Source organism: Etheostoma cragini, chromosome 1 (assembly GCF_013103735.1).
Source record: "Etheostoma cragini isolate CJK2018 chromosome 1, CSU_Ecrag_1.0, whole genome shotgun sequence".
NCBI lineage: Eukaryota > Metazoa > Chordata > Actinopteri > Perciformes > Percidae > Etheostoma > Etheostoma cragini.
The window spans coordinates 17675979-17688391 of record NC_048407.1 but is presented as its reverse complement, the minus strand read 5'-3'; the positions used below and the strand labels follow the sequence as shown (position 1 = coordinate 17688391).

The 12413-nt window shown below is 40.0% G+C and overlaps 1 protein-coding gene across 13 annotated transcripts in view; it reads right to left on the bottom strand.

Moving 5' to 3' along the window:
* plekha7b (pleckstrin homology domain containing, family A member 7b) overlaps positions 1-12413 on the bottom strand; it is a 66493-nt gene that overhangs the window by 33548 nt on the left and 20532 nt on the right. For all 13 annotated transcript variants that reach the window (XR_004659640.1, XM_034893266.1, XM_034893759.1 and 10 more), the window contains one exon: positions 4438-4521. Coding sequence is in view for 12 of the 13 variants with exons in the window: in XM_034893266.1 (XP_034749157.1) it covers positions 4438-4521 (84 nt within the window). In the remaining variant the exon portion in view is untranslated. The remainder of the gene's footprint in view (positions 1-4437; positions 4522-12413) is intronic.

Below are 12413 nucleotides of genomic sequence, written 5' to 3'. Positions count from 1 at the left end.
ACACACACACACACACACACACACACACACATACACACATCTTTGGACAGATTCTATAAACGTCCCACCTCATATTTCCTATTGACATCATCATAGTACAAAGAATCCAGAAAAATCAAACATGGAAGAAATACTGCTCAGCAGTCAAGAGGTGCTCACTGCAGGGCCAAATGGGCAGAGTTTGACCTGGTGCAGCCCCCCCAACCCCCACCCTTATAGGTCTAGGTCCGCCCATCAGGTCCAACTCCACCTTCTTTTTCTTCTGCTAGTGGTACTCACTGAGGATTATCAAATTGCACATGTTTGTATTGCAACCCACATCATTAGAAGTATTTAACAGGGTCTTGTTTTACCTCAACCAACCATTTTTGTTCTGTATCCAGCAATACAAGGTATTTTACTGCAATGGCAAATCCATTCACTTCCAGGGTGATGCAGATTTGTCCCACAGCATGTGCTCAAAAAGAGATGCATCACACAGTAGATAATGGGAAAACTGGAGACCCAGATTTGATTTAACAAGGTCCAAGGAATGTATTGCATGAATTTGAGTCTTTGCTGATAAGGAAATAACATCCAGTTCCAGCAGATATTTCATCCACAAATCCTGCAGACCTCCTGTCACCTCATATTTTAAAGGTTCTATGATGGAAAATGTGCAGACCACTGGATTAAAAGGAAGTTATTTTCATGCCCTTAGAACCATCCCAGGTTATGGTTATGTTTATTTTGATTAGATTTTTCGATTTGACGTATTTAATAGCACAACAACTCAAAGGAATATTATTGTATTAACACAATACAAACAAATCATGAAACAATCATATAAACCTACTAGACCCTGTTGCAACTCCACTACCATGATTCATCTCCCTCCTTTAAAAGTGAAACACCAACACTCCGCAAAAAGTTGCCTTAACGTTTCTTTTAATAATTGCCTTTGTCTTTGTTTAATATGCAAGGACTGGTGAGATGATCTATAAGGAGATCTCTGATCTGTTAAGCTTAAATTTAATTGTAGAAAAGATTGTAGCTGCAATTTCCTTCCCAGGGACAGATTGGTAGAGAGACTCCAAGCTATTATATACATATACATTGATTACCTTAAGTTTGTGTTCAGTGGCAAATAAGATAGACTGTCTTTCCCAGAAGTAAAGTAAATGTGTGGTTTAATTTCACTAAACTCTGAAAGTGAAAATATTAGAAGGGAGGTTATTGGAACTGGCACCTAGCTGGAAAGGTGCCAGTTCACTTTCTGGCCAAGGTGCTCTTGAGCAAGGCACCAAACTCCCAATTGCTCATGGCGGTTTTCCATCCACAGCTGAAGCCCTCTCACTCTGACACTACTCCATTAGTGCATGTATAGGTACTGAGTATGTGTGTGTGTTTTAGGCCTGTGTGTAATGTGTATTCTAAAAAAAAAAAAAGAGTGAAAACACTGTAATTTCCCTTATTGATAAAGTATAAATTATTATTATTTATTATTTGTGATGCTGGAATCACCAGATTTGGCACCACCTATTATATAAAAAATTATTTTCACACTCACTTTAAATAGTATTGTTCATATTCCCTCCGCATGTCTAGAAATAAACATCTATCACGTCTTAAGAAGGTGTAAGGAAACTCTTACAAAACTCATCTGCACCCAATCAACCAGTATAACTGACATGCAACTGTCCAGGACTAGGCAGAGCCTCTTCCTGACTTCAGGAGTGAACTTGGAAGAAATCTGGGAACTGTCTCTCTGACAGCACCGACACTAGCGCCCTGCACTGTTTGACAAAGAGGTCAAAAGCAGACCTAACCCTGTTGTTTTTCCTGCTTCGTGTTGCTGCACTACACTGAAGCTTAGGGGGGAAAAGATAAGCTAGTGATGTGTGTGCTAAAGCAAAAAAAAGTACAGATAGTAGAACAAGAGAGACCACAGTGCCACAAAACATCCAGTATCTGCACTCACAGTCTGGACTTCAGCCAGCATTTTTATGGGATGTTTCTGTCGTATCAAGGGGACTCTGCTGTTTTATGTGAAGCTTTCATTCTGTTTACCACCACTGTCATTTGAACAGTTGCCCAGGAGATTTGTTATGACATGTGGTGAAGAGGAGCGATATTTCACATCACGTAGTGTAGAAGGGGGGAAGACACTAAGCTTCATCTCTTCCTGCTTCTCTTGCTACTGTATGTCGGAAATGAGGCAATATTTGACGTTTTCTAATCCTTGCGGGCAGTGGGTGACCACGGGGAGAGTTGACAGATTGATCATAGTGTGATAATCTATAACAAAAGCAGGCAAAATTGACCCCTCAATGAGGAAGAGCCCCCTAAAGCACTTTTTTCTGTTCTGTCCTCAATCCGATACAGATCTCCATAGAACACACTACGGTTCTCCTTAAATGTAAGAAGGTCAATGAATCAGGGAAGAAACCAATTTCCTTTTCATTGTATGCCGAATAAAACCCATAACATCACCATGACAGTGAACAGAAGCACCATTTTGCAGCCAGAGTAAGGTCATGCCTGTGTTGCATACATTCAATACCAAGACTGCACCGCATCTGTCAAGTGTGTGTGTGTGTGGGTGTGTGTGTGTGTGTGTGTGTGTGTGTGTGTTTGTGTGTGTGTGTGTGTGTGTGTGTGTGTGTGTGTGTGTGTGTGTGTGTGTGTGTGAGATGTGTGTGTGTGTACTGCAACACAGATTGGTTTGGAGTAGATGTGGGAGTTAAATTAGCTAATTGAAATCCCCACTATGTATTTTGCCATGTTGCTGAATTGACCTACATTTGCACTAAAGCTGCCCTTTTCACATCTCTTCGCATAGTCTTAGTTTAAGAATGAGCTAAAACTAGAAAATAATTCTAGTACTTAAAGTTGCTTGAAGATTTATGGTAAAACAGATAATGTACCTTGTGAAATACTGTAGTGTATGTAACCAGTGTTTAAAGCTGGTGTTGGACTAGTCTTACGTTGCCAGACCTTCATCTACAGTGCTGTGGAAGAGGGTCTGGCGCAGTATTCCGGGATAGGAGAAAAACTTGCTCTGGTTTATTGGCATTTTATTTAAACCAATCACAATAGTCTTGGGCAACGATAACCGCCGTATGGAGCAACAGCGCCACTGCAAAATAGCCTCGGGACGGAACATGTTTTGGTGGAACATGTACGTTTAAAGATTGTTTTAGTTGTGCAACAGAAAATTGGAGACAACATCAATTTCTTTCAATATGTTTGCTGAAAGCTTAACTATTCTCTTAAAGCAGTTGCCAAAACAGGGGTTATTGCTGTGCTTTTAAGAGTGCATACCGACAGTATGTATGAACCATCTTGTGTGTTCTTTTAATAATAAAAATAAATATCATGTTTATGTATGCTAAGACTATCTATCATTAACCTGTCCTGTCTGTTTCATGACATCCTTGCCATGTTGTGGCATAAAAGCATAAAATTGGTACTATTCTTACCACAGCTTTAAGAGATTATCACTAGCATTTCAAAGTAAAAACATCATTCTGTTGCAACAACTAAGGCAACTGTAACTTTAAAGCCCCTTGATGGTATACAAATCCATGGCTCAGCACCGAATGAGGTATATTGAAAGCTTTAAGGGAATGAATGACAGTGGAGGATGCAGATTAATCAAAACCAGTTTTGCATTGCTTAAACAGACTTAATTTTAATTAGTGGGTATGTGGAGGTCACAAACTTTCAATCTAAACCTGCTTCTGCCTTAAGTGGAATCCGCCCCATGTATGATCATCTTACATTGGCCAGCTTAAATATGATCAGACACCTGCTGCCCTATATTGCGCTGTAAACCTACCGTACAGCTTTGATGGCTTTGCAGGATGACATTCACACAATGACATAAAATGACAACAAATCTAAATGACAACAAATCCAACTGCCATGCAATGACAATGTATACTGTAGTGAATGAAAACAAGGCGTTATTTCCATTCTTGATTCTTTTAAAGAAATATATTGGGGATATTCTGTCATTTCCAGTATCAAAGTCAGAGGCACTTTCCATTTTCTTCACTTCAACTTTACTGAGAATAATGTCTTAAATGGACCAGAAAAAAATGAAAACTTGGCTGAGTGATGAGGCAAATTCATGACACCAGATGTGATATTAACACTGTCAAAATCAGATGTGAGTGTCAGTCATTCCATTACCATAAATCCTTTTAAGGCAATATTTTTACAATTCATCAATTTGATGAAAATTATAATGTTGCCCATCCTTTACTGTTCTTATTATGGCCGCAGCTCATTTTCCAGATGAACATTTAACTGAAAAACTTTTTTCATTTAAAACATACTGACTATTCTTCAGTCTATTTGTAGAAACCAAATGCATGACCTTGAATTAACTGAATTTGTACATTTAAGCATGTAGTATATGCATTATTCCCAGGGGAAAAAATACCCACTCACCTGTCTTGTAGTGTGTATTCTGTATTTTCAGAGGATATCTGTCCAGTCACAGGGTGCCGAAACGATGTAGCCCTAATGTTGTGGCTGCAGGGATTGAAAAGATGGGAGATGGAGAAAAAAGAACACCAAGTGAGAAAAAAAAATTAGTATGAACTCCATACTCCTGATTAAATCACATGTTTCTATAATTCTAAACAAAACCACATCAGGTACCATGGTAGCAGTTCAGCCAGGTAAAGAACCACATAATATTTTACACAAAGTGTAGGGCTCAGCACTCTCCCTTTGCCAGCTTACCAGGCTTTATTGATTTCGGTGACATGGGGCCATTCATTTCTTTAACTAGAGCATAAACACGTTACTGACAGGATAGAATCGGAAACAGATAAGTGTCTAGCAGTGCTGGTGTTGAGATGGCTGAAATATTATGCAATGACTCTGTTTCTATTTGTTGTTGTCTATTATATATGTGACTAGGCTAAGACAAGAGGAGCCCAGTCTCATATATAACTGAGAGGGAGATTAATTGACCCTGCCCAGAGGTGCCCAGGTATGAGGCGCCGGGCGGGTGTGGGGATACTCACAAGCCCCCGGCTAAGCGCTTCTACATTGTAGTTTACCCCGGTGGACTTTCCTACCCTCACCTATGGTCATGAAGGCTGGATCATGACCAAAAAAATGAAACCCAGGGTACAAGCGGCTGAAATGGGTTTCCTCAGGAGGGTGGCTGGTGTCTCCCTTAGAGATAGGGTGAGAAGCACAGTCATCCGAGAGGAGCTCGGAGTAAAGCCGTTGCTCTTTTGCATCAAAAGGAGCCAGTTCAGGATGTTTGGGCATCTGGTAAGGATACCCCTGGCTGCCTCCCTAGGGAGGTGTTCCAGGCACGTCCAACTGGGGGGAGGACTCGAGGAAGACCCAGGACTAGGTGTAAGGATTATATCTTCAATCTGTTTTAGGAACGCCTCGGGATCCCCCAGTCAGAGTTGGTTAATGTGGCTTGGGAAAGGGAAGATTGCGGTCCCCTGCTGGAGATGCTGCCAAAACAACCCGATACCAGATAAGCAGACGAAGATGGATGGATAGATGGATTTATTTTGCAACAAAATAAAACAAAGTCCTATACAGCTATCTTCAAACAACATCTTGCAGTATTAAGTTAAATCTGCACATCTGCTGTCAAATACACTGACAAAGATCAACAGCCCTAAACAAACATCTGGTCTGAAACATTTAAGCGGAGTCAGGTTGATCTAGGCTTCTTCTTCAACCCACTGTACTTTGACGTTTCTCATGCTTTATTAAAAAAGAAGAGAGATTTAATCCTTTCCCAATCACTGATGTATTTATTCAATGCCGAACCTTGTCATCTAACTACCATGGCAGGTTAAGCCTCATTACTGCCGGTGGCCTTAAAGATGTAAGGGTCTGCAGGATTACTTAGCTGCCACTGATACTCTGTACTGCACTGTGACACATCCCTTGAGATGCTGCTGGCTTTCTGATCCTTGGTACATCTTAGGCTTTTTTAATTAGATTTTGTATGCACATATTAAAATGTGGAGCTTTAGAAACTTACTTTCTGAAGAGGCATTATACAGTGTAATGGTATGGAACAATCTAGGAGCACTTGTATCCATAATAAGCAACACAGCCCTTTTTGTTTTTTTCTACTCAGGTGTAAATTGTAAGGATATATTTGTCTGAGGATGAGGACAACAGATAAAGATTTCTTATTCTGGGTGTCTGAAAAACTGGGGAAAGTGAACTTGTGTTATAATATACCGAACTGCAATACCATGCTTTCATGCCTGGCATTTTTTTGTGTTGTATTGTATTGTATTTATCTTCTCCCATTATCATTATACACACACACATCTATTACAGCAGAAAAAACATAACGCCATTCTTTAACAGAAGTTGTGAAACAACGTGCCATAGAGTGCCATAAACCATAGAGTAAATACTGCTGCTGTCCAGAGGCTAAATCCATTTTTCATAAACATACACACGGGTACAGACAAAAAAAAATTGCTGTGATAAACATGTTTACACTATCCTCGCTTCAAGTGTACCAAGGGTAAATAAATGACTTTATATCCAGCAGTAAGGGGTGAATCCTATAAAGGACAACACAGCTGCAAAACTTCAGTGCCACAGCATAAAGGTGCAGAATGATACAAACAGAAAGTGGTGCCTCACTGCATCACCATGCAGCAAAGGGAGGGGAGACAAACTGAGCAGGGTAGAAAGATTTATGACTTGCCATTTCAGAAAATTTTCGAGGATGGAAAGGAATGATGCTGAGTAATTATACATATGGCAACAACATGACATAAAATATAAGCAATCATATATTCATGTAAAAACAATCATTGATCATATATACAGTACATGCACAAATCTGCCAAACACACTCCCATACACACTCACACACACACTCACACACACACACACACACACACACACATGCAAACACACACACACCAGGCTTTTTCCTAGTAACAACTCATAATATGTTGAGCTGCACTGGGTACATACAGCACTGCACTGCATCCCCTGTTAATTAGGAATCTGGATTCTTTGAGGCTTTTGTTTTAGCCGCATTACTTACGAACTATTTGTCACGGAATTTGCAGCATCTCCAGTTGGTGTACAAATGCTGCAGCACAGTAGGTGTATTTGTTTGCAGAAAACTAGCTTCCAATCAAGCTTGTGACCAAATTGTCCCAATGGGGAAAAGGAACTCTTGCTGCAGCAAACTGCCTTCTAGATTGTGTACTAGTTAACAGCTTTGTTGTCAATGCAAGTAGTTGCTAGAACCTAATGTCACAAAGATAATTTTCTCTGGTGATTCTACATACATCATAGATTGTCACCATACAACACATTATTCGAGGTAAACAAAAACACTTTTCATTTCTGCTCTTTTTTTGGAAGAGGATTTTGATCAACAACTCTGTTGAAGTTCAGTTTCACTTTGCACATTGAGTTGAGTGCCGTCAATCAACACAATACCTCCATCTTAGCAGATATATTTATTGTCACAGTAATTTATCCTGAGAAAAGTTCTATGTTAGAGTCAGATCAAGGTTCAGGTAAAAACAGGCACAGTCTCACACCACTAATATGTTATAGGGCCCCAAAACACTAAACATCAGGTCATATAGAGTTTATGTTTGAGGCTAGATGAACACGAGAAAGAATGACTGGCATCTCTACTTGCGGAGAGGCTCAAGAGGGCTTTTCTCAATGTAGCAGTGTGTACCTGTACAATTGTAACCACAATTTAAACAACACAGAGTTTATCCCTAGATAGAAGAGGTGGCTGTCATGTATTGTAAAAACTACCTTATATGAAGTAAAAATACCAGTTTTGTGAACAAACTTTGTCCTTGTTCATCACAACAGTGAATATGGAGTAACCTTAGAATACAGTGGCAACCTGGTTTTGACCCAAAAAACAATAGAAACAGCAGCATTGCAGCTAAAAACATCCTCTCTCTCTCTCTCTCTCTCTCTCTCTCTCTCTCTCTCTCTCTCTCTCTCAATGGCTGGAGAGTCCATGGCCTGGCATGCCATAACATTTTTTTGCAGCAAAACAAGAGGATCAGGGTAATCCCTGTCCAACACATGGGCTAAGACTTGGCAGCAGGGGCACTAGGGAAATGAACACATCTATCTCTCTTTCTCACACCATTAGAAGCACACTAAAAGGCTCCACACTGCTTCACACACACATCAGACGGGGATCACAGCATCTGCTTATAGTCTAACTCTGTTAACTATTTACACCGCTCTCTATGATAAAAAAGTCCTAGTGGAGAAAAGGAAAACTGCCGAAACTGTACCCACTAACGGCATAGATCACTCTGCTTCTGTTTGCTACTTACTATGCTCTGCTGTATCATGCATACAGTGGAGACAGTTGCACCTGCTGTGAGAGTGACTCAGCTTGAATTAGCTGCTAGACTCGCTGTGGTGCAGCATGTCATAGAAATCCTCTCTGCATTATCAGGGCAGGAGAGAGATGCAGAGGGGGTCTCTCGTATCAGCTGGGATCCGCAAAGCAGAATAAAATGTAGCCAGCAGGATGAGAGCAGGAGAGGGATCTCTTCATGTCTGATTTCCCCTGCTGAGTTTGACCACTTGCTTGCTGGGTGGATAGTAGAGCTCCAACTCCCTCCCCTCAGGGGAATACCTGAGTTGCTTATTTGATCCTCCCCTTTTAATTTTTTTACTTCCTACTACCTCTCTCAACCCTCTTTTCCAGAATTCAATTTGCTAAATAGTATTTTTTTTTTTTAGGAAAAACTAAGCATAGCGGCTGCTAAGTGGACATACAATACCTCATCAATGTAGTCTTGTAAAAAAGCTGTGAAAGGTTTTGGTTAGTGTTCATCACGCAGGTTAACAGCTGGTATGCTCTGAGTGGCAGCACTGAAACTAAAATAATGATGACCAGGGGGCGTGTTTTGTAATTTATCTTCTTCTCAATCAGTACAATAACACACTTTTGAAAGGCCAAGTTATCCACACTATACAATACTGATTATTTGAGTATAAAAACCAGGATCCAGAAATATATGCTATTTATAAAGCAGCTAAAAAAGTGCAGATCTTAGGCTCCTTCGAGGGCACCTTAGGGTTGTGGGTGTCTAATTATTTAAATCACTGGTTTAACAGTGACATTGACCTGTGACTTATGCTTAGAGGGAATTGAAAGTAATCCTGACAAATGCGATCCAGAGGAGCAGGTGCCAACATGCTGTAGGCATTTGGTGAATATTAACTCTGACAGACAACCAAGAATTTGAGAGCTACAAAATCAGCAGTCTGCTTGTGTTTCATTGCTTTCCTGCACATATGTAATTAATAAGCAGTTCAATTCAATGACACCTATCTACATATATTCAGACAATGTTATTCACTAAATAGTTAACAAGCTCCAACCCACAGGGAAATACAGAAACAGGTAAGTGATTATAACACGGTTAAGAAGAGCCTCTTGTCTCCCTCTTTGTAGCCGTCGTAATAAGAATCAGAGCATTAATGTGGCGTCTGAAAACTTATGAGGCAGGAGGAATCACGCAGGGCCAAGAGCGACCAGTGAGAGCACCTGTTCCTTCTCCGTGGGCACAACATCAAATCAATATTCCATTCACAATAGTAAATGGAATAAAAAGTAACAAATAAATCGGTTAATTATAACAAAAACAGTATAATATAATATACTGGTTTAGTTTAACAGTTATTATTTAATTATCAATAACGGATTTTAACCAACCATTAAAAAGCAGCAGCTTTTAAAGATTATTTTCTGGGCTTTTTAGGCCTTTATTTATATAGGACAGCTAAAGACATGAAAGGGGAGAGACGTGCAGCTAAGGGCCGCAGGTCGGAGTCAAACCCACGGTCGCTGCGTCAAATTCCACAGATGTCCAAGCATGACTTTTCTAACTGTACATTCCACATAAAGAACATGTAATATATTTGATTTTTTTTTTAAAAAAATGTATTTGATTACAATACAACCCCTCTCTCCTATACAACCCTGTTTAAGAGAAATATTAGGTCCATGATAAGTTGATAATTAAGGCATCGACTGACTGATTAAGTTAAATCTGTGTAGCAGAACACAAGCTTATCTCTTGCAACAGTGTGATGTAATAAATGGCAGATAGTAGCCTGAATTTGACCTTACATAGTATCCATGTGTGAAGTAAAACATAAATCAATGTTGTACAATTCTTCTAATGACAAGACAACACAACAGAAATTATTTATTTAAGTTGGGCTGCTGACTTCATATCCAGACCAATTCAATCAGCTGTATTTAATGCATCATTAATATTGAAAGCTAGCAAGCTGGTAATACTGATGATATGCTTCTGCAGAATCCAAAGAATGAGACAAAAGTGAATCAAAGAAGGACTGCAACACATGAGAGGTTAAATGAGTTGCCATGAACCGATTATGAACTCTGTAATGACAGTCATTTTGGTGTGTACGACACCCCACCCATGTGTGACAGGACATTACATTGTGAGAGATGAGCGATATCGTGGACCTCCAGAAACTCCCTGTAGCAAATCAATTAATCCTTAATAACAGCAGTTTTCCCTCAGTATCCAGCTATTAAAGAGGTATGCATTCTACAGCAGGATTTGCACATGTTGACTAACCTTTATCAGTTTTATAGCAGAGCCCTGCAGCAGCCTTGCTCTGCTTCATTTCCCTGACATTTGTGGAGGAAATATCTAGGCAGTCTCTGCAAAGAGCTATTGGGAGATTCCACTGTCACTCAGTATGGAAATGAGGGAAAGCGACCAAACACATTTCACTTTGATTGACTGGCTTTTCCCTGTTATTGAACTCATTGACTACTATCATCATCTTTATTGTTAACAACTGCAGAAACTTATAGCTAAATTGACTGTACGACACAGTGATTACAGCCCTGCCGGAGAACAGTTATGCCTTTCTACGAATGCATGTACGTTAGCCTTAAACGGCATCTATGAAACAGGATAACCTTGCTAGAGGATCTGCTTTTATGAAGTCTGTAACTATCCAGCAAACTACTCAAGCAGCACTGGGTAAATAGTGGCAAAGGCAGACTCCAACAGGCCCAACATAAAGCAGAAAAAGGTGCAAGTACACTTGCCGGCGTCTGTCCCCTTGTCAGACAGAGGGTTTGGCAGAAATGGAAAGAGCTGTCACCTAATTAACATTCAACACACACATACTGTAGTTCTGACACAGCACATTTTGTTGCAGTCACAATGGACCTTTGGCCGTGCAGTTCCAAAATATAAGATACAAGGCAACAGCTAATTGCATTGCAGTAAGAAAGGCCTGTGTTGGACCAACAATACAGGATTAGGATTCAAGGAATGCACAGAAACAAATTCTGAAAAAGAACCACCGCCCTGAATAAACCTGTTAATATCCTAGTCGAATATTTTGCTCCAAAAAAGTTGTTGCTCATCAGTTACATCTCGTTTCATGTCCGGTCAATTGGAAATGATATTTTTCAACCTTTCAGTGGGATAGCAAAAAACACTATTGAAAGCTTAACCAAGGCTTCACAAAGACCCCAAAATCCATTTCACCTGTTTGTACATAGGAAGGTTTGCTCTTGGCTGCACTGGTATAAACTTGTTACAACCTGAAATTGTTCCAGCAACTGCCTGCAGTGAGAGAGAAAATGGCCTCAGCAAAAGATGGATCCCTACAGGACTGTGAGTGCATCAGCATTTCCTTTGCCCCATTAGCACAAATTTAGATGACTTATAAATATTTAGAAAGGGTGATTTGAAGTAATTCATCAAAGAAATTCTTGTTTTAGAATGCCTCCAACCATGACAATAAAGGACTTATCTTAGTGATCAATAGCAACAGAGATATGCTGCGACAAAGAAAAAATGTTCTGGGGCGAGCCTTACTTGAAGGGCCCCTGCAGCTTTATGTCAATGTTTAATACCACAGATTTAACCGGCACTTTACTCACTGAATAATGATGAAACAGTGCAATGGAAAATGAGACTAGGTGATGTCTCTTTTCTCTCACATCACAGTGTTTTTCCCATCTGTGATTAGCACAATAGGGAAGTCTCAAAGGCACTTTGCTTCCCTTCACTGAGACCCAAACGTAAACAAACAGACAAACCTTCACAAAACTGAGTCAAGCTTAAATATCAAATGGCTGAGACAATCTTAGATGAGATTACAACATGAGCCACGTGCTTTGGGAAATCACAGGTTAATGAGAAGTAACATGGTGACTTTGACCTCCCTCCTTCAAAGGCTCTATGGCTGCTATGCATAGCTTTCAACCAGTGTAGTTCATAAGGAGATGTACATAAGTGACTGGCACTAAGGAATTTGACTATGAAAGATGAAGTACAAGTAGGTGATAGCAGTGTACACGGCCGCTAAGTGAAAACAACGTGTCCGCACTAAGAAGGACAACAACA